At 58.3% G+C, this 26,661-nt stretch overlaps 1 protein-coding gene across 6 annotated transcripts in view; it reads left to right on the top strand.

The window, feature by feature from the left end:
* Positions 1-26,661, top strand: part of COL27A1 (collagen type XXVII alpha 1 chain) — a 144,088-nt gene that overhangs the window by 96,465 nt on the left and 20,962 nt on the right. For 4 of the 6 annotated variants that reach the window (XM_070518882.1, XM_070518884.1, XM_070518883.1 and 1 more), the window contains 21 exons: positions 1,573-1,626; positions 2,203-2,247; positions 2,329-2,373; positions 2,657-2,710; positions 3,815-3,868; positions 4,740-4,793; positions 5,586-5,639; positions 7,430-7,483; positions 11,335-11,442; positions 15,511-15,564; positions 15,674-15,781; positions 16,902-16,955; positions 17,821-17,874; positions 21,400-21,456; positions 21,594-21,647; positions 22,222-22,275; positions 22,553-22,606; positions 23,405-23,458; positions 23,541-23,648; positions 24,115-24,222; positions 25,091-25,198. In XM_070518882.1, the coding sequence (XP_070374983.1) occupies positions 1,573-1,626; positions 2,203-2,247; positions 2,329-2,373; positions 2,657-2,710; positions 3,815-3,868; positions 4,740-4,793; positions 5,586-5,639; positions 7,430-7,483; positions 11,335-11,442; positions 15,511-15,564; positions 15,674-15,781; positions 16,902-16,955; positions 17,821-17,874; positions 21,400-21,456; positions 21,594-21,647; positions 22,222-22,275; positions 22,553-22,606; positions 23,405-23,458; positions 23,541-23,648; positions 24,115-24,222; positions 25,091-25,198 (1,389 nt within the window). The remainder of the gene's footprint in view (positions 1-1,572; positions 1,627-2,202; positions 2,248-2,328; positions 2,374-2,656; positions 2,711-3,814; positions 3,869-4,739; positions 4,794-5,585; positions 5,640-7,429; positions 7,484-11,334; positions 11,443-15,510; positions 15,565-15,673; positions 15,782-16,901; positions 16,956-17,820; positions 17,875-21,399; positions 21,457-21,593; positions 21,648-22,221; positions 22,276-22,552; positions 22,607-23,404; positions 23,459-23,540; positions 23,649-24,114; positions 24,223-25,090; positions 25,199-26,661) is intronic. The other 2 variants (XM_070518886.1, XM_070518885.1) reach the window with 1 other exon arrangement.

Here is a 26,661-nt window from a genome sequence, read left to right as displayed (position 1 = left end):
GCCTGCAAACACTCTCTCCAGTTCTATGCCACATGCTGTATCTAAGCTGCCTATTCGGAGGAAGGGACTGAATCCAGACTGGCCAAGGGAGCCTGCAGACTGCTCTGGCAAACCCGGGCGTCACAGCGTGCTTCCTCCATGCCAGGCGCAGAGCTGCCACGTGCATCATCTCCTGCCTTGAGAGAGAGATTTCTTGTCCCCATTTGAGAGACGAGATAACTGAGGCTCAGTGAGGAGCAGTCATTGTCCCTGAGACACAGCATTTCCCGAGCGCCACTGTGCCCGGTGCTGGACCCCCCAGTGGGTCCTGGGCCCAGAGACACTGGGACCTACGACCCCCAGCTGAACCGCCCCCTGCAGCCCGTGGTCTCCTGTCCTGGGTTTATTTAATCAACAAGGCGCTATTTAAGGCTGCCGTGCAGAGTCGAAGCCCCGGGAGCCCCGGGTGACTGATCAGAGGAATTGTCACTTTTTCTGGCTCAGTTATTAATGGAAAGTTTCCTTGTTCAATTGTAAATGATTTCCCCATGTTCCGTTTTCTCATCCCTTTACCCCCTCCCCGCCAGGCGCTTCTCCAGCCCCCTTTTGCGGCTGGCCCGGTGCTCCCTGGCTCAGTGGACCAACCTCCTTCATAGGACCCTCCGTCTCCCCAGCATGGCCTCTCCGATCCCATATAGAACAGAGACCACACTGTTCCCCACAGGGGCCTCTTCCAGGGGGCCCCCTCCATCTGTGTCCCTGTGGGAGGCCCCATGGAGGGGACATATGGCGCAGTGGGTGGAACCCTGGGGGGGATGCAGCTGCTAATGTGCTAAGCACTTAGACAAGTCGCTTTCCTGGGCTGGGCCTCAGTGTTCCCGTCTGTGGAGTGGCGGCAGGGAGCGCACTCCACCCGCCTCAGGGCCCTCCCAGCTCTCAAAGGAACAACGCTCCTGACTCGGGGGGGGGGGGGGGGGGGGGGGGGGGGAGGGGGGGGTCATCCCTGAGCCCAGAGCTCCAGGGAACAGCCGTCTCACCCCTGCCCCCTCCTCAGCTCAACTCTTCTGTGAGCTGGGCCAGATTACCTCCACACATCTGGCCGCACGCAGACCCCCCAGGGCCTTCTGTCAGTTTCCCCCAGGGGCTGTGGTCCTTACCCCGTTTCTGCCCCACGTGCTCTGGGAAGAGCATGCGACCGCAGAATCTGAAGGCCTGGCTCTGGGGACTTGGCCACACGTCTCTTGGCTCTGGCCCTCAGTTTCCACGTGTGTGAAATGGTTTGGCTGGCTGACCCCCCGCCAAGGTCACTTTAAACAGGCTTTCAATGCACCAGCAGCCCCATTCCAAATGGTAGGGCCTCCAGCTGAGTCCTCCATGCCGAGCCCCCACAGAGCCATCTCAGCAGGCACGCTGCACGTGGGTGACCCACTCAGGGCGGGAGTGTGCAGAGGAGAGGGACACAGAGTCGGGGAGGAGAGAGCCCCAGGCTTGTGCAGGGGAAGGCCCAAGGCTCCAGGCAGCCCCGCCTTCCTGGTTCCCAGCCCAAGGGAGACCCCTGCTGTCCACTGCACTAGTCCCTTTTTCCTATTCCAGGGCCCCCGAGGACCAGATGGACCAGCTGGGGAGCAGGGGTCCAGGGGCCTGAAGGTACTGCCCCCACCTCCGGCCTGCCCTTCCTCTCGCCTCCCATGCTAGCTTGGGATCCCGCACCAGAGGTCACACCCTCGTCAGCAGCAGGCCCCTTGGGGACAGCAGGGTGTCCCGAGAGGCTGCAGGGCACTTCCTGAGAGCTCATCAGCGCTCCTCCTGGCCGAGCATGCAGACGGGAGGGGAGAGGGAGTCCTGAGACTGAAAGTGAGGGAGAGAGAGCTCGAGATGGAGAGAGAGCAGGAGGAAGCAAGAAAGAGAGGGGAGAGGGCGGAGGAATCACACCCAGCCTCTGGCCCCTTCCCTGGGACCCTCAGCCCCCTCCAGGGCCCCTGAGAGCTGAGCCGGCTCCTACCTCTATCGGAAACAAGGGATCCTTGGTTCCTGACCCCGAGCACCTGCTGACTGTGGGGAGCCACTCCCCCACTGCCCTAAGTCTTCCCACCTGCGCCCTGGGGAGAGGGGTGGGTGCCATGCTCCCGCTCCTGGTTCCCTGGATCTCCCGTGGGAGTGTGAGACCCCCGAAGGGTCCTCCCAAGTGCCCTCTGCCACCTCCCTGTGTCTTGCCTCCTGCAGGGCCCTCCAGGACCGCAGGGCAGACCGGGCCAGCCCGGGCAGCAGGTACGTCAGGCACGGCCACCAACCCCACCTCCGCCCCCTGCCTGGTGACATGGGCCCCTAACGAACCCCCTGTGCTTCCAGGGTACGGCTGGCGAGCGAGGGCACTCAGGCCCGCGAGGCTTTCCCGTGAGTAGCGGCGGTTCCTGAAATTCCCTGGGGCTTTTGGGGGAGCTGATACCCACTTTAGCCATCCTGCTGTGGAAACCCCGAAGTTCTGGGTGCCCACTCCCTGCACTGAAGACCCTCCAGCACATGTCTTCCCCCCTGGGACTCAGTTTCCCCATCCCTCATACGGCAGAGAGTGGGAGTGGGACGTTCCTACGCTGCAACCGCTTGACTGAGGCCCAGGGGACAGGCAGGGTGCAGAAGGCCATGGAGGGCCTCAGGTTGCCTTTGTTTGTCTCTGCAGGGCATCCCTGGTCCCTCGGGCCCCCCAGGCACCAAGGGCCTCCCAGGAGAACCGGTAGGTGCCCTTTCCCTCCCTTGCTCACATCTTTGCCCCGGGCAGGGTCTCAGATGCGCCACCTTCCTGGGCGTGTGGGCCGTGTTGTCAGACAAGGAGAGAGGATGGAGGGAGACGGTGCTGAGGCTCCCCCGCCGTGACGGGACAGGCCTCTGGTGGTGGAGAGAGCACTGGACGGGGAGCTCAGCAGCTCTGCCTTTGAGTCTAAGCTCACCTGCCCTCCAGCCTCAGTTTTCTTGCCAGTAAAGTGGGAATAACTGTTCCTACCTTGCCCTCCTGCTGTGCAGAGGAAATGAGAAAATGCATATAGAGTGCTTAGCACTGTGAAAAACAGAGGGAACCGCGTATTCAGGGAGGGGAGATAAGAATAAATGGACAAGCGGACCGGGAACTGCAGAGTCTAGCATGGCTGGAGGGGACAGAGCTGCAGGGGGAGGTCACAGGGGTCAGTCCCCCAGAGCCCTGGAGACGATTTGCTCTTTATCCCAAGGGCAATGGGAGCCATGGATGGGTTTGAAACAGAGGGGACTCCACAGAAGATCTCCCTGGAAGGATGGGTTTGGGGGACAGTCCCAGCGTCGGGGACCCCATGAAGAGGCTGTGGAGTGGTGCTGCTGGAGAGGAGAGGGCAGCAGCTCAGGGGGCTCAGAGGAGGAAGCCCGGATGGGGCAGGGGGAGGACAGGAGGTGCCTGCACCCCAGGACCCCGCCGCACTCCCACATCTTGGCGCCCAAAGTGATGCCCTCTTGAGCAATGGATTGACCAGGGGCAGGGCTGGGGGTTTCCAGAGGTAGATCTGAGCTGGAAGAGCATCCAAGCAGAGGGAACAGAGTGAGCGAGGCTCGAGAGCTGGCAGGTTTCTGAGCAGGGCAGGGCCCCACCGGGGTTTAGGGAAATGAAGAGAAGAGTGTGCAGATGGATTGGAGAGGATACGGGGTCGGAGGAGGACCCTCAGTGTGGCAGGGGGTGGGTGGGCTGCAGACTCCAGGATTTTGTGGGTCCTCACCCTCGCCCACCCCTCCAGATTGCATTATCGAGCCTCAGACCCCAAAGAGAGCCCAGGCTGGCTTCTCCCAACAGTCTGTGTGTCTGTCTGTCTTCCAGGGCCCTCAGGGACCCCAGGGGCTAATTGGCCCTCCAGGAGAGATGGGACCCAAGGTGAGTGCCGAGGGACCCTCGTTCGTCCCATGATGCCGCTGAGGATGCATCAGCGCCTCCCAGCCCTCCTCCTCCTGGGGGGTCCCTGTCCTGGTCCCAGGAGGTGGTCACGTTCTGTGAGCTACAGACTGGAGGCAGACACCCTGGCAGAGAGGGCAGGTCCACCCTAATGGCATAGGGTGAGGAGCTGGCTCCCAGATCCAGGGGCAGGGATGGGCTGCAGGGTGCCGGGACCCTCCTGGGGGTTGGCGCTGCCTCTTTTTCAGCACCAGGGAAAGCGGCAATCCCCCCACCCTCGCTGGGGCCTCCCCCCTGCACCAGGTTTGAGTACAGAGCCAGCCCTCCTGAGGTCGTGCAGCGAGGAGCTTGGCAGGGGCCTCAGACAACCGGGCCTTCTCCAGAGGAGAAAGCTGAGCCCCAGGGTTTATGCAAGGGCCGCAGCCATGCCAGCAGGGATAACTCAGCACCCCTCCCGCCCTTGTCATCCTGGCCCGGCTACAGAGAGAAGGGCTGGAACCCCTCAGCCCCGAACACAGCATCCGTTGGCTTCCTCCCCTGTTCTGATGTGAATCATGAAATTTTCCTCCCCGTGCTCGCCAAGGGACTCCTAATGTGGTGAACCACACTCATGGGGCGGGGACGGGCTCCGGCAGCCTCTGGGTAGCCCCGAGGCTCAGCAGCCTGGGCCCAACCACTCCCCTCCCAGCTCCCAGCTCCGAAAAGGCTGCAGCCTGCTCCCAGCTGGGTCTCTCCTGCTGTTTGACCTCAGGCATGTCCCTTGCCCTCTCTGAACCTGCCTCAGTTATCTCCTCCCTTAGAACCACGGGGGCCAGCCCCTGCTCCAGGAGGGACCAATGGCATTTTCTTGCAGGGGCCACCAGGTGCAGTGGGAGAACCGGGCCTTCCTGGGGAAGCTGGGATGAAGGTAAGGCGGGATGAAAGAAGAGAAAAATGACTTGTTGAAACCAGCTCCCAGCTGGCGGCCACGTCCTCCCCACGGAAGAGAAACGGGCCTTTCTTGTGCCCTGGATAATGGGTCCTCTGTGCTCCTGGCTGGGGAGCAGGGCTTGTCCATGGCCACATCGGAGGGCCCAGCCGATCCGAAGCCCCCGCCCCTGCCCCCTGCCCGGCAATGTTTTCTCTGGCACCCGCCCATCCTGGGGCGGTCCCACCTCCCGGCCTCCAGCAATACCATCGGCATTTCAGCCCCAGTGCCCCTCATTACCTGCTGGGAACAGGCACCCATTGATACCTGGGCTCTGAGAGCCCCTCCCTGCTCTGCTGTTGGCAGAGGACGCAGCTCCTGGAGCTGGGGAGCCATGCTGGTGGCCTGAGGGCTTCACTGAGGCAGGGGCCTGGGGGAGCCTTGGTGGGGCTGCAGGATTGAAGCCCACCACCCCCATCTCTGCCTGAGCCTCCCAGCATCCAGAGGGAGTTGGACCAGCCCTGGGACTCAGTCTCTGCTCAGTTCCAGCATCCTTTGCTCGAACAGTGCAGAAAATCACCCTGTATATGAGACGGAGAGAAGTGGGGTTGTCCCATTGGGGCGGGTCTGGGGGCTCCGAGCTCCACCTCCTCTTTGTGCCCCACCCTCCAGACACCAGCAATGGGGGAGGAAAGCTTGGAAATCCCTGTAGGAGAAAGACACATCCGAGCTGGTGGTGAGGGCCGGGCTGGCCCTACCCACCCCCATGCACTTGTGTTTGGCTTCTCCTAGGGGGACCTTGGGCCTCTGGGCACCCCTGGGGAGCAGGGCCTCATTGGGCAGCGGGTAAGTTGATGCAAATTCATTCTCCCTGGAAAAGCGTCCCCCGGGGTGTTCGGGTGGCGGCAGGGCTTTACTCAGCCTATCTGAGCCTCAGTTTCCCCAACTGCAGAAATGGACCATGAGTCTCTACAGCCTCGTCCAGCCTCTCCTGGGAGGCCAGCATCTCCACAGTGTAGGGAGCTCTTCAAAGAAGAGCATGCTGTGTCAAAGCGTTTGGGACTCACTGCGTGCCCAGTCTTCCCTCTTCCACGTTAGCAGTAGCTTTTTCAAGGCTCTGAGAAGGCCTGCAACCGAAGAAATCTGTTCCTTTTGGATTCATCCGGGGTCTCCAAACTTATTTGACCTCCGAGCGCTTTTATTGAAAAAATGCCTGTTATCATCCTTGAAACTGTTCTATGGAAGGTTATCTTCCTTTTGTCCAAAAGAAACCCTCACATCTTGTCTTCCTCTGAGAAGCTCTGGGAAGCCTGTGTCCACCTCTCTGTGCTCCGTGCCCGGTTTATACGGTCCCTGCTTGGACGTGGCTCCCTGAGTACAGGAACAGATGCTGAGCACCTCACAGATGGGGCCGAGAGTGAGGGGGCATTTGTGTGGGGCTCAGTTCACAGGGCACTGGGCCCCCAACCCAAGTCCCCTCATTTCTCCTCTTTCCTTATTTCTGATGCCTCCTGCTACCCGCTTCCCAAAGCTAACAGAGACCCCACAGCTGAGCTCAGATATAGAATGAGGGGGAGGCCACAGGGCAGGAGAGGACGGCGTGGAGCCAGCAAGTCTTATGTGTCCATGAAGATGGATCAGTACTGTCTTCGTGGAGAGCCATGTTAAGAAGGATCCTGAGGCCCTATCAGGCACCGTAGGAAAGAGAATGACAGGCATTCGCTTGATGCCCTCTGTGTGCCAGGCACTTCTCTCAAGTCACTGGCAGCACAGCAGCGAGTACCAGAAGGCCTTGGCTTCATGGACCCGCATCCTAGTGGATCGATTAGTGATGTCTGCCATGGGCATGAGAGGGGCGGGATCTACACACGCCCATCACGTCTTTGCCATCCCTGCATCTGATGACTTCTGAGGCCCCTTCCAGCTCAGATGCAGAACAGCTATGAATTCCAAAAGCAGAGAGAGACCCAGCCTTACATTGACGGCTGTTTGGAGAACCAAGGATTCCGGGGGCATCTCTGGAGCTGGAAGGGCGAGGAGAGAACCTGGCTGGGCTCAGATGGGGATTCAGGGTCTTGGTATTGCCCCTAAACTTACTGGCAAGAAGGTCTGAGGGCTCGCCCCGTGTCCAGGAATAGTATATCCTACGGCTGCCATTTGGGGGTGCTTCCACCATGCCCTCTGGGAACCCTTAAAGGAAGTGGGATCAGCCCCATTGTCAGATGAGAAAACAGACGCCCGCGAGGGCTCAGTGGTTTGCTTGTGGTCAACCCGCCAGTGAAGGCGAAGCCCAGTGGGGCTGTTGAGGTCTGTCTGATGGCAGAGCTGTTCTCAACCCCAGGCTGCACTGCTCCCCCCCGTCCTATCAGCCAACCTGGACGGCTCTGCGACCAGCACTTTTCACTTGTGACCTCATGTAGACCCTGCAGACAGAGCAGGCTGTGGCTTGGGGGTCTGCTCACCTCTCCTGCTCATTCATTAATTCAGCCCCTGTTTACTGGGCGCCCGCTGTGTGCCAGGTGCCCCGGGGCCCCACTGTCTGGAGATTGGGGTTTGGGGTCGTGCTCCAGGGAGGGGAGGAGGTCAAAGTGTGCTGGGACTCTCCCTGGTAATGTCTCCTTGTCCCCCCTTTCCAGGGAGAGCCAGGCCTCGAGGGTGACAGTGGCTCTGCGGGGCCCGACGGGCTGAAGGTGAGTGTCCCGTGCAGGGTCTGGGGAGGAGCGCTGTTCGCGAGCTGCCTTCTCCCTCTGTCCCCACTGCCCTCCCATCAGGACCTAAGTTTTATCCCAGAAACAGTGTGCTCCCATGAAGCTCTGCGAGCAGACCCCCGGCTCCCACTGAGAGCAGGGTGGGTGTGGTGAGCCCTGTCCAGTGCCCGCCCCCCACCCTGCTCACTGCTCCCGACCCTACTCAGGCGGGACCGGGGACCATCCCCCCCTGCCACGCCTCACTGCTGCCCTGTTCCTCGACACTGCGGCTTCTCCTGGCTAAGGTGGCACCTGACCACCCACTCTTTGCCAGGCCGAGAGCCAGTGGCTTTGATAACTGTTATCTTCCAAACATCCTAAGAGATCAGGAAAATGATCATGACCACCCATGACCTATAAGCTGCTATTTATGGAGGACTAGTCACACACGTATAAGCCCTTTATATGGATCACGTCAATCAATGCTACAGGGTAATTTCTGTCTTTAGATGAGGAAATTGAGACTCAGAGAGGTTAAGCAACTTGCCCAGGGACACACAGCTAGTAATTGGCACAGCCGAGACCCGAGCCTTGGCTCGTTCTCTGCACCATGAGCCTATTCTAAAGGGAGAGAGACTGGGCTCAGAAGGAGGCAGAGGTGTGTTCATCCAGAGTCTATAGCTGTGAGCGGAGAATCCAAAACCCAAACGCAGGGCTCCCTGGCACCAAAGCATGTGGGCTGAACTCAGCCCTGCTGTGTCCCTTAGATGCATCTGTCGGCCACAGATGCTGGGAACTTAAGGAGGCACCAGGGCCCCCTTACCACGGGGCAGGTCGGCATCGCTTTTTGACTCACTAGCCCTGCCTTCAGCTCAGGCCTGTCCCTGGCCTCCATCCCTGGCCCAGCCCTGGACCTGTCCGTGGGCTTTCCCCAGGGCTGGCCTGTCACACATGTGAGTCGGCTCCCCGTCCCTTTGTCACCCGTTGACTCATGTGGCCTCAGAGAAGCACCCCTCTTCTCCAGGCCTCGATTCCCCATCCCCAGACCTCCAGCCCACTGCCCCGTCCCCACGGTTGCCCTGGGTCTGGGGATGCCTCTGTGACAGACCCCCCCACTGGCTCCCCGTCTGCCCCGTGGTTTCCTTGCAAGGGCGAGAGCGCCCCCTGTCTGCCATCGTCTGCCCTCTCGCCCCTCCACCCCTGCTGCATCCTGGGGTACAACCCCATCCTTTGCCGAGTGCCGGCCCGGATTGTGGCGACACTGAAGCACATTGTGGCTAGAATGCCTCGTGTACTCGCCATGTACTTGCACCACCCGCCTTAAGAGCATTCCTTGAATTACCCCATTTAATCCTCCCAGAAACCCTATAAGCTAGATTCATCACCATCCCCACTGACAGGTGAGGAAACTGAGGCACCCTACGCAGCCACCCTTCTTCTCCTTGGAATCTTTGCTGATGGGGGACGGGAGGGGGTCTCCCAGGCTCGGGGGCATCCACAGTCCCTCCTGCTCCCTCGTCCCGGCCCCTCGGCCCTGGCTTCCTCCTCTTTCACCCCCTCCGAGGCCAGTGCCACCCGAGACCTTGGGCCGGAGGAGGGCGCAGGTGTGCAGCGTCTGCCCCAGTCCTCACAGGAATCCCAGGACAGAATCTGCTTTCTTTGTGGTGTGTGTCCAAGAATCACCTTCATGGTAAAAAACAACCTCTTGGACGTGCACAGCACTTTATAGTTTGGAGGGTGCTTCTGTGTCGATTATCGTTTTTGAGTTGGCTGACAACCCACTGAGGGTGACAAGGGTGGCCATGGCTCCTGGTGATAGTGCATCTTTCTCCAGGGCCCGGGGGGCCAGACGCTGCGCTGAGCTGTTTATGTGGATTCTGTCTTTCCATCCTCGCAGTGACCCTTTGTGCTATTTTACCAAGGAGGACACTTGCCCGGGGCCGCACAGCCATGGCGAGGGGGCAGCAAGACTTGAATTTAGGCGACGTGGCCCCTGGGGTGAGGGAGGTCTTGTCCTCTCAGCAAAAAACTGTGGAATTCAGAGAAACCAGAACCCCGGGGGCTTAGCCATGCTCTGCCGTTGACTTCTATGTGGTGTTGGGAAGTCTCCACCTCTCCGGGCCTCAGTTTCCCCATCTGTAGATTGAGAAGGGGGAGTTTGGCAATGTGTAAGGTGCTTCTGAGCGTTGGCAGTTGTCCTCGGATTCTGGGATTCTCTAGGACCGCCCCCCAACCCCGAGCCCATTCTGCAAGGGACCCATGAGGTTGCCCACCTACCGCGGCTGTGCAGGAGCCCAGGCTGTGGGGGGCTGGGCAGTCCCTGGAGCTGGAGCCCCTGCAGGGCCCAGGCTGGGACCCCTCGCTGAAACCCCAGCACAGCTGCCTGGAACAGATTGCCTGCCTCTGAGAGCTAGGAGCGCCAGAAGGGGAATCTTGGAGCCGGAGACCTCTGCAAGAGGGTCCTCAGGGCCAGCTCCCCGTCTCCAGGCCAGGCTACGCTTGGAATCTGAGAATCTCAGTGGGAAGGGACCCCAGAAACCAAGCTGTCTGACCCTTTCCTCGGGCACACATCTGCCCCATGCCTCAGCGGGGAGCCTCCTCCCTCATCTGTGTCATCCCCGGACCCCTCTCCACCGGGAAGTCCACCCGGGCTGAGCGGTCTCTGGCACCAGCCTCCCACCCCCAGAGCCCAGGCCCCAGCAGGACCGGCCTGCAGGATGTGCCCCCAGAGGTCCTGTCCCCAGACCCCGGCTGCACACCCTCTGCACCGTGCTGCCTCTCCTGGATGCACACCACTTTATCAGTGCCCTCGTAGGGCATGGTGCTGGGAAACAAAACTGGCAAAGATGTGCTCTGCTTTTCCAAGCCCGCTCCCCCGCCCACCCTTCCTCCTACCTGTAACTTCATACCCTCTCCATGGGCCTCCCTGGACAGTCACAGCCCAGCCACCTGCAGACTGGCCACAGGGCCCACCAGGCCTGCCAGCCCTCACAGAGGCGGCCCTCTGATGGGCGCTGCCCTACTCCTCAGCGGCCCATGCTGCACCCCTCAACCTGCTCTGCCCAGGGGGCCAAGGGCGACAGCCTGTGCCCCCTCCTGGCACAGCCTACCGTGCCAGAGCATGGACGTGGCAAGTGCTGTGTAAGTGTCAGCTGCCATCGCTGGACAGGGAGTGTTCCGCAGTCAGTGGGAGTGAGAACCAGCCAGAGCAGACAGCAATGGGAGAACGTGCTCACAGTAGAGAAAGACATTTAAAAAAAAAGATGGGAGAGTGCCGTCCTATTGGGTGACGGCTTTAAAACTGTTTCCCGCTAACCAGCATCATTGATTTGCAACAGTTGTTTCACACTCTGAGCCTGGACACAGCAATTGAAACCAACGCCTGTTACTTACTATCATTGTTGCCAACTGTTTTTGTGTAAGCAAACATTGAAGATGCAACTCAGAAAAATGCAAAGAGTTCTCAGAGGCAGAAGTGGGTGAATTTTTTCCTTTATAAAAATGTCCTTCAGCTTCTTAAGACTCCTGTCCTCGCAATGTGTCTTTGTCGGGGAGAAATAGCCTGGTCCCCCAAACCTGCCCCCTTCCTGAGAGCTCCACGGGTGGGCGTGGTTGGGTCCTCTCTGCCCACTGAGCCACTCCCTCCCCGGCGCAGGCAGGGACACTAGAAACCACCACGTGGGGGATGTTGCCTGTGCCAGCCCACCCTCTGGGCAGCTCGGAACCGACAGGAGAATCAGGAACTCGTCGGCTGTGGACATCCAAATGGAGCCCGAGGTTTGGGGCCTTGGAGGGACTTGGTGACTAATTTATTCCCTCTCTCTCTCTCCCCTTCTCATGCCCTTCCAACCCAGGGCGACAGGGGTGACCCCGGGCCTGATGGTGAACGTGGCGAGAAGGGCCAGGAGGGGCTGAAGGGTGAGGATGGGCCCCCCGGGCCCCCTGGCATCACTGGTATCCGGGTGAGTGTGCATGGCTGCGTGCCAGCGCTGGGGCTCTTGGGTGTGAATAATACTCAGGCTTCTTTAGGCCGTTATGTGGGAGGGTCTTCTACTGTGGTCCTTCCTCCACCCGGGAGTTTCCCAGAGAACCGAGCGGACCATGTCCCTCCCCGGCCCAGCCCTCCTGTGGCTCCCGAGCGCCCGCAGAATAACAGGACTGTCCTTAGCCCGGCTGCCGTGCTCTGCACACACCCGGCCCCTGCTTACCTCGCCCTCCGCAACCCTCACGGTCAGCCACACTGAGTGTACAGAAGGGGCGCTGGCTGATTCTCCGCCAGTAACTTGCTGTGTGACCTTTCCCCTGCCCTTGCCCTGTCTGGGTCGCGCCCTGGGCGTGCTGAAGGATTTAGAAGGAATGCGTGCTGAGATCACTTGAGTTCCAGCATTCCAGGAGCCTTTTCCTAGCGAGCTTTTAAGTGTCATGACTGTGAGATGGGCAGCACCATGTGGCAGACATGGCTCTGGACCCAGAGTCCAAAGGTTGAGTTCTGGCTCAAGCACCCACTCTCAGTGTGACCTTGGTCAAATCCGTGCCTCTCTCTGAGCCTTGGTTTTCTCGTCTATAAAGAGTTGATGAAACATTGGATAGGGAAGCACTTTATAAAATGCACCAAAAATATAAAAGATGGTCTTTATGAATGTGGAGGAGGAAATGATTGGAGGCTGCTGGTGGTGGTGATGGTGCTGATGGTGGTGTTGGTGGTGGTGATGGTAGTGGTGATGGTGGTGGTGGTGATGGTGGAGATGGTGGTGATGGTGCTGGAGATGGTGGTGATGATGGTAATGATGATGATGGTGGAGATGGTGATGGTGATGGTGGTGATGGTAGTGATGATGGTGGTGGTGATGATGGTGGAGATGGTGGTGATGGTGATGGCAGTAGTGATGATGCTGGTGGTGATGTTGACAATGGTGGTAATGGTGGAGATGGTGATGGTGATGATGGTAGAGATGGTGGTGATGATGATGGTGGAGATGGTCGTGGTGGTGGTGACAGTGATGGTGATGGTGATGATGGTGAGATGGTGGTGTTGATGATGGTGGTGGTGTTGGTGCTGGTGGTGGCAGTGGTGGTGACAGTGGCCATGGTGATGGGAATGGTGTTGTTGGTAGCAGTGTTACTGTCCGTAGTTTGCGGTCACTCCCAATTCTCATATACTGGAACTAGAAGGAGGTTCCCTGGGGTTAGACTGAGTGTGTGTTGGGTGACGGAGGCCTGGATTTGAGTCTCTTTGTCATCAGGGCTGCAGAACAGTATCTCCCACTCTGTGGCCTGGAAACAGTGGAGTATTTAAAAATAGAATTTTACGAGCCATCAGGGCCTTTCCAGAAATACATCTATGTGGATGGGGGCCCAGCAAAATTCTTCATTCTGGCCCCACAGCCTCACCCCACTGGATTCTCCAGCCCTTACTCAGGGTTTCCCACACCATGGGAGCTGCGCCCCGCTACAGACGGCCTGTCAGAGCAAGTGGCCAGCCGCCCGCCCTGTCCTGGGGGAGACGCCCGTCTCCCTGGCCTTGTGCTGAATACTTCGCGCTGACTCATTTCTTCTTCTGACAAGGGATCAGCCATTGCAATCACCTCAGTCCACCGGCAAATTCCACCAGACCCTGTATCATGATTTCACAATTGCCTGTACAGGACCAGCCTGGGACAAGGGGTGCCCCAGAAACTAAGGATCCCTATTTCTCTCCTTTTTTTTAGATTGGCACCTGAGATAACATCTGTTGCCAATCTTCTTCTTTTCTTTTTCTTCTCTCCAAAGCCCCCCAGTACATAGTTGCATATTCTAGTTGTAGGTCCTTGTAGTTGTGGCGTGTGGGACACCGCCTCAGCATGGCCTAATGAGTGGTGCCATGTCCACACCCAGGATCCGAACTGGCGAAACCCTGGGCCACTGAAGCAGAGCGTGCAAACCCAACCACTCGGCCACGGGCCGGTCCTACTAAGGATCCATTTCCTTCTAACTTGACCGGGTGACCCGTGGCCAGCACCTTCATCTCTCTGAGGCTGTTTCTTTAGCTCTAAAATGGGATAAATGATTTCTTCCTCCCGCCCGTGGCCCCAGTTGGATGAGATATGACATAGAGTGTGGACACAGTCCCCCGCCCGTGGTTGAGGCTGTGACAATTGTTAGTATTTTATTACTGGAGGAGCAAGAGATCTTGAGATTTTTTAGTTTGGTAGAAACAGAATATGAGCTAAATGCAGAATTTAAAAATTTTCTAAAAAGCTAAAAAGAAAGGGGTGAAATTAATTTTACTAATATATTTTACTTAGCCCAATACATCCAAAATACTAACATTTCAACACGTGGTCAATGTAAAAAGCCATTCGTAAGCTATTTTGCATGCTTTTGGTCATACTGAGTCTTTGAAATCTGGTGTGTAACACTTACGGCACATCTCAAGTCAGATGCTAAATTTCCATTGGAAATACTTGATCTGTATTTAGTTTTCATAAAATATACAGTTGAAAATGTAGATTTATATCCCCAAGTTGTTCCAAACATACTTAAAAGTTTTCCAATAACTGAATTCTCAGTTTTAAACTTTAATTTTAGGTTAATTAAAATTAAATCGAATAAAGAACTCAGTTCCTCAGCCACGGGAGCCACATTTTAAGTGCTTGGCAGCCCTGTGTGGCTAGGGGCCACCACGTTGGATGGTACAAGGATAGTTCAAACACTTCATTTTAGAGGTGGGGAAACTGAGGCACAGAGAAGGGGAGGGACCTGTCCAGGGTCACATGAGGACTCAAGCACCCGGATGCAGGAATTAAGTCCCTCTGGGTTAGCCCAGATGTTTCCTTGTTCCTCTAGGATCCCCTCTTCCTGCCCCTCCTCCATCACAATTAGTCAGTGCCTCATTGTGCAGTGCCTTCGAGTGCAATACCTATTCCAAGATGGGACAATCACCTCCCTCATCCTACAGCATGTGCCTCTGTTAATGCAGCCAAAGGAATTGAATCAAACCAGCTCTTTCATGCTTGCCAAGAATATAGATGTTCTTCCCAGCTCCCTTTGAGGTTTGGGCCTTGAGGGGACTGTCCTCTGGGGCAGCTGGGATGTCCTGAAATGCTGCCTGCCCTACCCCCTGCATCCCAACACAGTGTGGTCCAGGGTCGGGACTCTCTCTTCTCTCTTACACTCACGCATGCACACTCACACACACTCACTTCCCCCCATTGAACTGAGTTTCTCTGACAACTTGGAGACAAAGCCAGACGGCCTCCCTAGGGCAGGATTTAGGATGCCCTGGGGGGGAGGGGGTGGAGCGGCCTGTTAGAGGAAGTGGCCTGGGTGCCCCAGTGGGAGAGAGTAGGGGAGGGTGGCTGACCTTCCAGCGTGATGCCCCCCCATGAGGAGGCCCCTCCAGCCCCAAGCCCTGAGGGAGGGGCGCCCTGTCAGTGGGATGTGGCCTCAGGGATGGTCAGAAGTGACGCACAGCATCTCAGAGATGAAGGAGAACCTAGAACACTGCCCCTGCCTCACTCTTGTCATCAGGGGGCACCCTGAGCCCTGGACAGACACATCTGCAATGGAATCGGGGCCCTGCCACGGACCCACAGAGCAAGTCACATCACCTTTGGGCACTCTGCTGTCACCATCTATGGGAGGGATCCGAATCGGGCCTGAGGCTCGGGGTGACTAGGAGGGTGGGACAGTGTGTGGCATGAGGAGAGCTCCGTGCAGAGTGGCTTCCCCCGGGCAGCCCTGGGTGGGACAGTCACCATGACAATGCAGTTTATGGACCATTTCCGTGGGCCAGGCCACTGGCAGATGTGATGCCCCAACACCAGGTTGAATCCTCAGCCCTGTAAGGCAGAGGCGACTACTGTCCCGCTTCCCAGACGAGACCCAGCACCGGCGGTGGGGTCGCGCTCCGGGTCACACGGGCACCGAGTGCAGGATCAGCTGTGACCCCAGGTGGTCTGCCTCCGGGGCTGGCTCCATGCTCCACGCGTCTGCCACCATCTTGTCTCATTTCTCCACTTTCTCTCTCTTTTCCGTCCTTCTCCCTTCAGGGTCCTGAAGGAAAACCAGGGAAACAAGGCGAGAAGGGCAGGACCGGAGCCAAGGTGGGACCTTTCTCCTCCCGCTGTGGCCCGCCCCCCCCCCCCCAGCTCCCACGCCCCCTCCCCTCGTCTCTGCTGGGCCGGTGACAGCCTCTCTCTCCTCCCACTGCAGGGTGCCAAGGGCTACCAAGGACAGCTGGGTGAGATGGGCGTCCCTGGAGACCCCGGACCCCCTGGCACCCCAGGCCCTAAAGGGTCCCGGGGCAGTCTGGGACCAACGGTGAGAACTCTCTGGGTGGGGTGGGGTGGGGATCAGGCGCAGAGCAGAGGGCGCCAAGGATGGAAAGGGAGGCGTCGCCCACCCCAGCTCTCCTCTAAACCGCTGGGGTTCGGTGGCCCAGCCACTTCTTTTGAATCGTGGGTCCATTTGGGAAGCTACAGACGTGGCAGGCCCCTCCCCGGAAAAGTGCTCCCAAGGCAAAGTCTTTCTTGTGATCTGTAGGGGTCTGTGGGTCTTCTGAAGCCCTTTCTAGACAGACGGGCACCCCTGCTGCGGGGATGGGGAGAGGGCACCAGACCCCCCAGCGGGAGTGTTTGTGTTGAGCACGGAGTTTTCCCGTTGGAAATAGATGCAGGAGGAGTAGCATGAAGCTGCTGCAGGTCCCGGGTGACGCTGAGGGTGTCCCAGCCCATCACTGGCCTGCCCCGAAGGAAGGGCCCCTGAGGGGTGTGACAGCTGTAGGAAGAGGAGGACCCCAACAGGGAGCCAGGGAGGGGCAGAGGAGGGTGCTGCCGCATCTCGGACCTGCCAGCTGTGCTGGTCAACAGCTATGCTGGTTGGTGGCACTTGCCGATTGCCGTGGTGTAAATGCCCCATCACGCCGAGGCCAGGCTCCCGACATCATGTCACGGGATGCAGACTTGGGAAGCAATGTGCGGGAGTGCTCCCTCGTGTGGTATTCCCACCACGCAGACTCAGCAGGCAGACGTGACCTCAGGAGCATGGCTAGTAGTAAAATAAATAGGACGGGATGAGTTTTGAATATTTATGTTCTTTGTCTTTAATAGAATTGATTTAATCGTAAGTTCATATAGTTTAATTTTTCGTAACGATTCTGTTTAACGATTGGCTCACAAAATTGGGGGAAATTTAGCGATCGGCTCTCATGAACCACTGGAGCTGGGAGAAGGAAGGGCTGACGCGAGGAGGGGAGCTCCCCCGAGGAGGGGATAGATGGCACCTCCTCTCCACCTCTCTCTCCCTCCGGCCGGGGTTCCGGGCGGAGTGGACGAGCCGGGCAGCTGGGATGAACTGGGCTGGGGCCTGGGGGAGAGGCCCAGCCTGAGTCCCTGCTGTGAGAGCCACACGCCGTACCAACGCCGGTCCCCTCCTCTCCTAGGGTGCTCCGGGACGGATGGGGGCCCAAGGAGAACCGGGACTGGCTGGTTACGAAGTAAGGAGATCTTGCCTCCCTCTTTCTCTGGAACTCTGCACCCAGGCCTGCCTCGGCCGCTGCCCCCACCTCCTCCCAGCTGAGGGCTGGTCCTGGGGCCCCTGAAGATTCGTGGTCTCTCCTGTCCCGGGGAGCACCTGGGCCCACAGGCCAGGGTGGGGGGTCAGGGACCATCGGTGGGCTCGGGGGGCGGTGGGACGGACAGATAGCCCTCCTCTTCCCAGCACCCTTGCTGAGTCCTTCCTCCCCAGGCGGGCACCCCGAATACCTGGTGTCTGAGCTTCACAGCTGCTTTCAGGAAGGGAAGAGCCTGAGCCCGTTTTGCATCCAAGTTGGCACCCTCCAAGGCGGCTGAGCCAAACCCACGTTATACTTCTGGGAGATCAGGCCACAGAGAGGCGTGGGGCTTGCTCAGAAATGGAGCCTGAGGTTCAGGGGGGCTAAACAACCTGGCCTGAGAGCTTGTTAAGTTTGAAGGTGGGATCCAGTGTCTGAAAGAGATACAGCAGGGAGAGGAGGAGACGGGGGGAGGAGAGCAGAGGGAGAGGGCCCGGCCCCAGAGGACAGAGCTGGCTCTCCCAGTAACGAGCCCCAGGTCTGCTCCAGGGTGGGGTGAGCAGAGCCCCCGACCATCCATGTGGGCACACCCTTTAAAGGTGTGGCTGGGACCCACATGGCGTGTCTGGGAGGCCAGGGCTCAGAGAGGCACAGGGCCTACTCAGAGTCACACAGCAAGTGGGGGCAGAGCCAAGACCCAAGCACACAGCCCAGTGTCTCCATCTCCGAGTTCCCGTCCTTCCCCATGCGTCCCCGCTGAGTCCTCCCTTGCCCATGCTCTCACTTCCCGCCATCTTGTCTCCTGCAGGGACACAAAGGTGTCATAGGACCCCTCGGACCTCCTGGACCAAAGGGCGAGAAGGTGGGTGTTTGGTCCTGGGAAGCAGTTGCCGCCTCTTATCCGGGCGGCAGGCGCAGGCCCCCGGGGACACTGAGGCTGCAGTGGCGTGGGACATGCACGGCAGGCTCACCCCGCTCACACCACGGTTGGCTGGCCAGGAGGCCAGGGTCGCCACGGCCGTGTGGGGCAGCAGGAGCCACAAGACCCACATTCAGCACAGCTGGATTGGATGTGGTCTCTGTGCCGGACACAGTTTCTGCCCTCCTGGGGCTTCCAGTCGAGCGGGAGAAATGGACATCAGTCTTGGATGATGTAATTCTGTCCTGTTAAAACTGTAACTCCATCCTCTCCGGGAGCGTGGCAATCAAAGCCTTGCTCGTGAGGGGATCACCCAGCGAGAGCCGGGACAGGGCTTAGATTGGAGAGCGATGGACAGCAACATTTCATGGCCAGGGGGGAACCACCAAGGTGGCGGGGGGGTGGGGGTGGGGGGGGCGTGTCCATTCCCCACCCCTTGGCTCCAGATTCTGGAGAGGACAGAGATTGCTGCAAGGAACCTTGCTGACCACTGCGCCTGCCCCACTGTGCAGGTGGGACGTGGGGGACCAGAGGTCCAAGGCATTGGCCCTGGGTCACGTTCCAAGGCAGCCCCGAGCCTGCCCCGGGCCCCAAGGCTCTGAGTCCCACATCAGTGGCCCTGAGTCCCTCCTGCCTTTCTTCCCTCCTCCCCTGATGGCTCTGCTGGACGGCCTCCAGCAGGCGGCCCGCCGCTGTCTCCTTGCCCCCCTTTCTTTTGCCGAGTCAGCTCCCCGTTAACTACATCCGGCTGGCGGGTGAATCACCCTGCGCTGCTGGCGCTCCAGCTGGCCCCTTCCTCCTGCCTGGAGGAGGACAGATCTGCAATCGGAGCGGGCCGCGGGCTCCGACACAGCCCACAGGAAGCTGCAGAGAGCGCCGCTCGGCCCTCCAGTCCTTCCTTGGCCCTCCTTACTGTCTGGCAGGGCTGGCCCAGGAGGGGTTAACGCGGACCCTGACACGAGGCTGCCATCCACAGCCCCAGAAGCAGTCCCCAAGGCTGCTGAGAATGGAACCCTAACCCCAAATCTGCCCTCAGTCTGCCTTGGGTGGGGCCCCAGATTGCCTGAGCCTTGATTGCCTCATCTGTTAAGTGGGTGGATACCTCGAGAATGTGAGGACATTGAGCAGGGCAGCGTGTATATGTCAGCCAGATGCATTTTCTGACCTAGAAGGTATTATTATATTAATTCAGTCATTCCTCCGGCTATCCAACAGGTATTTATGGATTTACAATGATTTATTCAGTGTGTTCGTGGCCCTGAGCTAGGGCCTGCGGAAGGATGCTCTAAAGAACTCAAACATAAAAATGTCACATCAATAAATAGCCAGCCATGAGCCGGATGGTGCCGGGAGGGGAGACAGCAGGTCCGTGAGGGAGACCCCGCCTCTGAAGCACACGGCCATGTGCAGAGCTCTTCCCCCAGGATTTCCCCATAATCCTCACCACCACCCCAGCACGGAGGTATCCGTGTGTCACATGACAGGTGGGGAAACTGAGTCTCCGCGATGCTCAAGGACTAGCTGAGGAGCAGTGGGAGGGTGGCAGGACCAGGGTTCAGACTGTCTGATGCCAGGCTCTGCTTCCCTAACCGGAAGCAGACGCTTAGATGAGTCAAGATGCTGTTTAGCTTGAAAATTCCCTGTGGAGGCGTGTGTCTACCAAGGCGGTGGCCAGAGGGATGGGGAGACGGGATAAGACTCCGGGGACAGGGTCGGGGGCTCCACCAAATCCTCCCCAAATTACAGCCACAGTGTAGGGGGAGAGGCAGGCTGCACAGCTGGCTTTGGGCCCAGACCGCCCCTGTGTGGCCTTGGCTAACACCGTTCCATCTCTGAGCCTCAGTTTCTCCATCTGTAAAATGGAGCCAATAGCTGCAGCAGCATGGGGGTGCTGTATGGATTCTGTGAAACATGCTGCATGAAGTGCCTGGCACGTAGAACATTCTAGGCAAACACTGCCCCCTTTCCCAGAGCCCCCAGTCCAGCTAGCTCCCTCCACAGCAGGACCGAGCCCCGGGACAAAGAGCCATAGAGAGTGGCAGGGAGAAGAGGGAATCCTCACTCCCTGGGCCACCCCCCAGGGGACACCTCGGTCCCTCCCACCTTCAGTCTGCCCGCAGGAGCCACAGAGGCCCTGGGCCCACATGCTACACCGTCAGCCCTCTGGACTGATCGGGGCCTGGGACAGGCTCCACCCCAGGGTTGCTCCTGTCTGTCCTGCCTCTCAGGCCTCCCCTTCCATCCCTGCTGACAGCGGGGGGCTCAGGGGTGCCCTGACTTGAGCCCCTACCCAGAATGCACCTCCACAGGGGGTGACACCGGTTGTCTGGGCTGGAACATCCTGAGCCCTGAGGTTCTGCCACTTGCTATTCTGCTTACACCTTCCTTGCAGCTGGCACATGATGCCCAGCCACCTGCCCCGTGGGTGGACCAGGGCCCAGGGTGGCCTGACACGGCGGAAGGACCTCCGTTCCAAACTCCGCTCCTCCCCCGATCTCTCTGACCACACCCCTGCCACACATCGTCCCTGCTGTTATTATGATCAATAACAGCCAGTTTCACAGCCCTTGTCTGAGCTCCCACGACGTGTGCAGTTGCGAGCTGAGAGCTCACTGTGCCTTTCCTCCCTGGGTCTTCAGAGCAACGCTGTGCGACCTTGCAGTCCCGTTTGCAGATAGGAAACTGTCTGTGGATGAGACCCGCAAGTTGGCCCGCTGCTGAGTGCAAGCTGGGGCAGCCCAGGGCCTTCTCGGGGCTTCCATTGAGGTCCTGAAGCTGGTTCTCGGCCCACTTTCTCCCAGCGAGAGTTGGAGAAAGGGACTCTAATTGAGGGCTGAACAACGGAGCAGCTCCCATCGCCTCACTGAGCCTCAGTCTCCCCATCTGTAAAATGGGGAGACTAACCTCGCCTGCTAGGGTTGTGGGCAGATTCGGCGGGTGCCTGTGTCTGGCCCGGGCAGGGCGCTGCGTGCCAGCTGTTGGCATTATTGTCACGCGCTGCTGGCTGCCATGCAGGGGCTTCTGCATCCTTCCATGGACGCCCCACCAGTCCCCTGTGGGCGTCACCACCGTCCCTTCGCCCCACCTCACCCTCATTCTGTAGCTGAGAGAAAGAGCTCTGAGACGGAAGGGACCTGTTGAAGGTCCCAGCAGCTGGTCCTGTGCAAAGCTGGGCGTGACCAGGTCTCTGCTCTGAGCCACCTGGGTCACCCAGCCTGAGGGCGTCAGCCAGGCGTGCCCACGGGTTGGAGGGTAAACAGCATGGTTCTCTGTCCACAGTCCTGGTTCCGGGCTTTGACCCCACTCCTGTCCCTGCCCTTTCTAGCCTCAGTCTCCCCGTCTGTAACCCTAAGTAGGCTGGACTTCGTCTCTGATGAAATCCCCTTCGGCCTCAGGGTGGAGGGTCTGGAATTCCCAGAATTCACGAGGAGCAGGAGCTTTGTCCTAAAGCTGGTTGTGTGTCCACAGGGGGAGCAGGGCGAGGACGGCAAGGCCGAGGGGCCCCCCGGGCCACCTGGAGATCGGGTAAGCCCCCTCCTTCCATCCCGTGGACCATGGCCAAGGGGGATCCCCGGCCTTCCTGCTATGTGGGGAGGGGAGGCCAGGCAAGGAGGAGGATCTGCAGCAAGTGGCCCATATGTTCTGTTGTGCTTGTCATTCAGGGCCCCGTGGGTGATCAAGGAGACCGTGGGGAACCAGGGGACCCCGGATACCCTGTAAGTGTCAGAGCTCCTACCTGCCAGGAGCACGGGGGGTGTGTGTGTGTGTGTGCACGCGTGTGTGTTACAGGAGGACATTCCTCAGCCCCATCCGTGCCCCCTGGAGTCAGAACAGACTTCACCAGGAGACAAACCCTTCCTCCCACCATCCGTGCCCAGGCTTGAAGCACAACCCCCTGAAAGGGCTCCTGGTGTAATGCACGCGGCAAGGGGTAGGGTCCTGAAGGAGGGAAAGGAGGGGGAGGAGAGAGATCCCTCCCGTCTGAGGCCTCAGCCTCCCCATCGCTGGCTGAGAACAGCTCTGGCGGCAGAAGCTGTGGACAGAAGCAGGAGACAAGCCACCAAATGAGCACCAGGCTCCCACCGGGCTCTTCGCCTCCCCTCCTTCATCCTCCTCGCTCGCAGGGTCGTTATTTCACCCATTTTGCAGATGAGGAAGCTGAGATTCAGGGGGACAGTGACGCATGGCTGGGAAGAACACGGGCTTCCTGGGCTCCTCCACGTTGGAAGTTGCCCCGCCCCCAGCCCCCTCCAAGATAAGCCCCCTCACCTGTCTCTGCTTGACTTGCAGGGACAGGAGGGTGTCCAAGGCCTCCGTGGAAATCCAGGCCAGCAGGGCCTACCCGTGAGTGGTGTTTCCAGTCCCATCCCCCCTCCCCTGAGGCGGGTGGAGCAGCAGTGGGGGAGTTAAAGAACTGGGCCCTTTAAAGCTTAAAGGGGATCCTCCCTGCAGGACAGCCTGGGGCAGCCCGTTCTGGTCTCTCCTGCTCTGACCCTGGGGGCACCCCCAGAGCCTGCACCCCCAAACCCCTCCCCACCCCTCCCCCTCCAGGCGGAGACTGGCCACCCTCCCCGGGAAAGAATCCTGGGGCTGCCTTGCGTCATCTCACCTTGGTTTGCAGGGGCATCCAGGACCCCGGGGGCGACCGGGACCTAAAGGATCGAAAGGAGAAGAGGTAAGAGGCCTGGATGTCCACAGGGAAGACTGAGCCCGGGGAGGGGAAGAGACCGGCCCATGCACACAGCGGGCGGGGGGCAGGGCTGGAAAGCAATGGGATCAGGGAGGGGGATTACCAGCCCCACTTATGGAGCCTCCATGTGGGGGACTGCCTGTCGAGGTCAGCCAGTGGGATTTGAATCCAGGACAGTCAAGATCCCAAGTCGGCCTCTTTCCACCATAGCACACTGTAGAAAGAGAGGCAACTGGGAGAAGTGAAGTGAGGGGGTCTGGAGGAAGAGAGAGGGACAGTGATGCTTGTGAAGGAATTGAGAGCCCTTGGAGGAGCGATCTCCTGCCTTGCCCCCGGGGCCCCTGCATCTGCCTGCCTGAGGTTGGGCCAGCACTGCCTTAATGCCCCCAAGCTACCCCCAGGCATGTCCCCTCTGCCGGCACACCCACCCCATCCCTCAGGGATCGCCACACTCTTGAGGGTCACAGGGACCAGCCAGCTGTGGACTCAGGCTCCCACCTGGAAACGGAATGCTCAGAGCCTCTGCAGCAGGGAGCCTGTGAGGGCCCAGGGCCAGAGCAGGGTCAGCGACCACTCGGGCAGATCACAAGGCCAGCCCTGCTCTGGGCTTCAGGCCAGGATGCTTGGGCCCATTTGCAGATTCAGGTGCAGAGGCCCAAGAGGCCGAAGGGCAGGGCTCAGCCACACAGGGGCCCATGATCCCCTCAACGCCTCCTTCCAGAGCTCCTAGGGTTCCATGCCTCCTCCAGGCAGCCCCCCGTCATGTGCCCCTTGGTTTTTCAGGGACCAAAGGGAAAACAAGGCAAGGCCGGGGCACCAGGACGGAGGGGGATCCAGGTGAGTGACTGGCAGCTACTCCTCCCCCACCTGCTCCCCTGCCCGCCCCAGAAGCCCTCACCAGCTTCTCATGTACCCCCAGGGCCTGCAGGGGCTGCCGGGGCCTCGGGGCGTGGTGGGGAGACAGGGCCCCGAGGGCATCGCTGGACCAGATGGGCTTCCTGGCAGAGACGGTCCAGTGGGACAGCAGGTGAGCAGGGCCCGAGGTGAACAGATGGTGTCTCCACTGGAGACAGGGGGGTGGGGGGTGCTGCCATAGGCCCTGGGCCAGGGGGAGCAGGTTTGGAAACCTGGGTGAGGCAGACCCAACATACCCAGACGTTTCCTGCGTGGGCGAATTGCCTCATCGCTTGGGACCTGGGAGTGTGGCCCTTCTGACTGTCTCTCCTCCAGGCCAGCACCCAAAGGTCATCCCGGTCCAAGGAAGAGAGCTTCTGGTTTTTAAGATCCCTCTCCTTCCCCACTTGCACATCCTCATCTCCTCTTGTCCCCCTGGTCCAGCCCTCCTCGCACACGGGCCGGATGACCTCCATCCTGGAGTTTGACCTCCCTCCCTTCAGCCCCCCGAGACCACCCAGACTTCGAGCCATCCTGCCTCCTTGGCTGCCTGTGTCCTGGAACATGAGAGCTCCTCCTTTGCCCTCTTTTCTTTCCAGGGGGAGCAGGGAGACGATGGGGACCCTGGCCCCATGGGCCCTGCTGGGAAGAGAGGAAATCCAGGGGTGGCCGGCTTGCCTGGAGCCCAGGGGCCCCCAGGATTCAAGGTCAGACACTCGTTAATCCACTCCCCCACCCTCCGTCCTTCCCGCCTTGGCGCTACCTATAATGACGCTGACTGTAATGCTCACACGGGCACCCGGGTCCCAGGGCCTGTGTGAAATGGAGTCCACGTTGCTGACCTTTCTCAGGGGTCCCTGCCCCAAGCTTGAACCTGACTTAAAGGATCATTGATCCCGATAGCTATCAATACTGCCCCCTGCCAGGCCCTTGAAACGGGCAGCTGGTCATTGAGTTGTCCTTGGGCGCCCTCTTGTGGACTTTTTTTTGGAAGGAGATGGTGCTTGTGGCTGGGACCCTCCTCCGAGGCATCTTTTTAGAAACCTTCCTTGGGTGGGGGAGGCTGCTGTGAGTCTGTCTGAGCCCAGGGCTAGCCACTGAAGGGGAGATGGAGGGGAATGAATCCACACGGCTCTCACCCTCCCTGAGCTCGAGGTTGGGATGGGGAGAGGTGGAACCCTTGGTGAGGAGAGCAGGTGGAGGAGGGAGAGGCGGCCTCGGCCCAGGGAGGATGTAAGTGAGGAAAGAAGAGGAGGCCACCTTCCGGGCAAGAGGAACAGAGTGGGTGGCGGTGCAGAGGTGGGAACTTCATGGTCTGATGGGAAAAAACAAAAAAGAGGAGAGGCAGTGTGGGAGAGGGGAGGGGGTGGGCCCTGGAATGCCAGAGGAAGGGAAGACTTTCCTTCTGAAGAGGCTGAAGTTCTGAGGCCTCGCCACGTCTACGTCTGAGCCCAGCATCCTGAGATCTCGGCTCGGCTGACCCCGTGGAACCACTGCTCTGTGTCTCCTGTACCTCCCTTCCCTCCCCTAGGACCATTTCCCCCCTTTGATTGCTCATTTTGGTGTTTCTTTAAGGGTGAAAGTGGGTTACCCGGGCAGCTGGGTCCTCCTGGCAAGCGAGGGACAGAGGGCGGAACAGGGCTTCCCGGGACCCAGGGGGAGCCCGGATCCAAAGGCCAGCCGGTGAGTGAGCCCCAGGGGAAGCACGTGTTCACACGCTCACATGCACACAAATACTCACCTTCACACGTGCACACACACAGACCCAGAAGCCACCGGCCTGCTCTGTGATGAGGGCAGAGCAAGATCCTCTCTGGGCACCAGATGCCGTGCTGCATCCGCAGAGCGGGGTGGGTGGAAGGAGGCTGAGAAATGAGATTGGAGTGGTCCCTTCAGAATGAGGAGAGGAGAATCACACCCACAACCCTAAATAGCCTTATATCTATTAAAGAAATTGAATCTATAGTTTAAAAAGCTTTCCTCAAAGAATACTCTGGGCTCAGATGACCTCACTGGTGAATTCTAGTGAATGTTTATGGAAGAAATAATACCAATTCTTCATAAACTCTTCCAGAAAATTGAAGAGGAAGGAATACTTCCCAACACGTTCCTTGAAACTAGCATTACCCTGATGTCAAAGCCAGATAAAGACATTACAAGAAAATGAAACTACAGGGGCAGGCCCAGTGTATAGTGGTTAAGTTCACATGCTCTGCTTTGGTGGCCTGGGGTTCATGGGTTTGGATCCTGGGTGTGGACCTACACACCGCTTATCAAGCCATGTGTGGCAGCATCCCACATACAAAATAGAGGAAGATTGGCACAGATGTTAGCTCAGCGACAAGCTTCCTCAAGCAAAAAAAAAAAGAGGAAGATTGGCAACAAATGTTAGCTCAGGGCCAATCTTCCTCACCAAAAAGGGAAAAAAAGAAAACTACAGACGAATATACCTCATAAATGTGCATACAGACATTCTCAATGCTATTTTAGAAAAATGAATCTAAGAATATATAAAAAGGATAGTACATAAACATCAAATGAGGTTTATCCCAGGAATGCAAGGAAGGTTTAACATTTGAAAATAAATCAGTATAATTAACCATATTAACAAACTAAAAAAAGAAAACCCATTTGATCCTCTCAGTTGGTGCAGGAAAAGCATTTGACAAAATCCAACTCTGTTTCTGATAATTCTCAACAAAGTTGGTATAGAAAAGAAATTCTTCAATTCAGTAAAGGGCATCCATGAAAGACCTATAATTGACCTCATACTTAATAGTGAATGACAGTTTTCTCCCCAAGAGCAGAAACAAGTCAAAGACATCTGTTCTCACCACTTCTATTCAGTATCGTACTGGCAATTCTAGCCAATGCAGTAAGGCAAGAAAAATGAATAAAAGGCACTCATATCAAAAAGGAAGAAGTGAAACTTTCCATTTGTAGATGAAATGATTGTCTATGTAGAAAATCCAATGGAACCTACATTGAAGCTGCTAGAATAAGTGAGTTTGGCAAGAAGGCAGGACACCAGCTCAAGAGGCACAAATGAATCATATTTCTTTGCACCAGCAACAAGCAGTGGGAATTTGAACTCTGAAAAGCAGTGCTGTTTACAATAGCATAAAAATATGAAATACTCAGAGATA

The sequence above is a fragment of the Equus asinus genome, chromosome 10 (assembly GCF_041296235.1).
Source record: "Equus asinus isolate D_3611 breed Donkey chromosome 10, EquAss-T2T_v2, whole genome shotgun sequence".
Lineage (NCBI taxonomy): Eukaryota > Metazoa > Chordata > Mammalia > Perissodactyla > Equidae > Equus > Equus asinus.
Note: the sequence above shows the minus strand (reverse complement) of the source record. Positions and strands in the feature narration are given on the sequence as shown.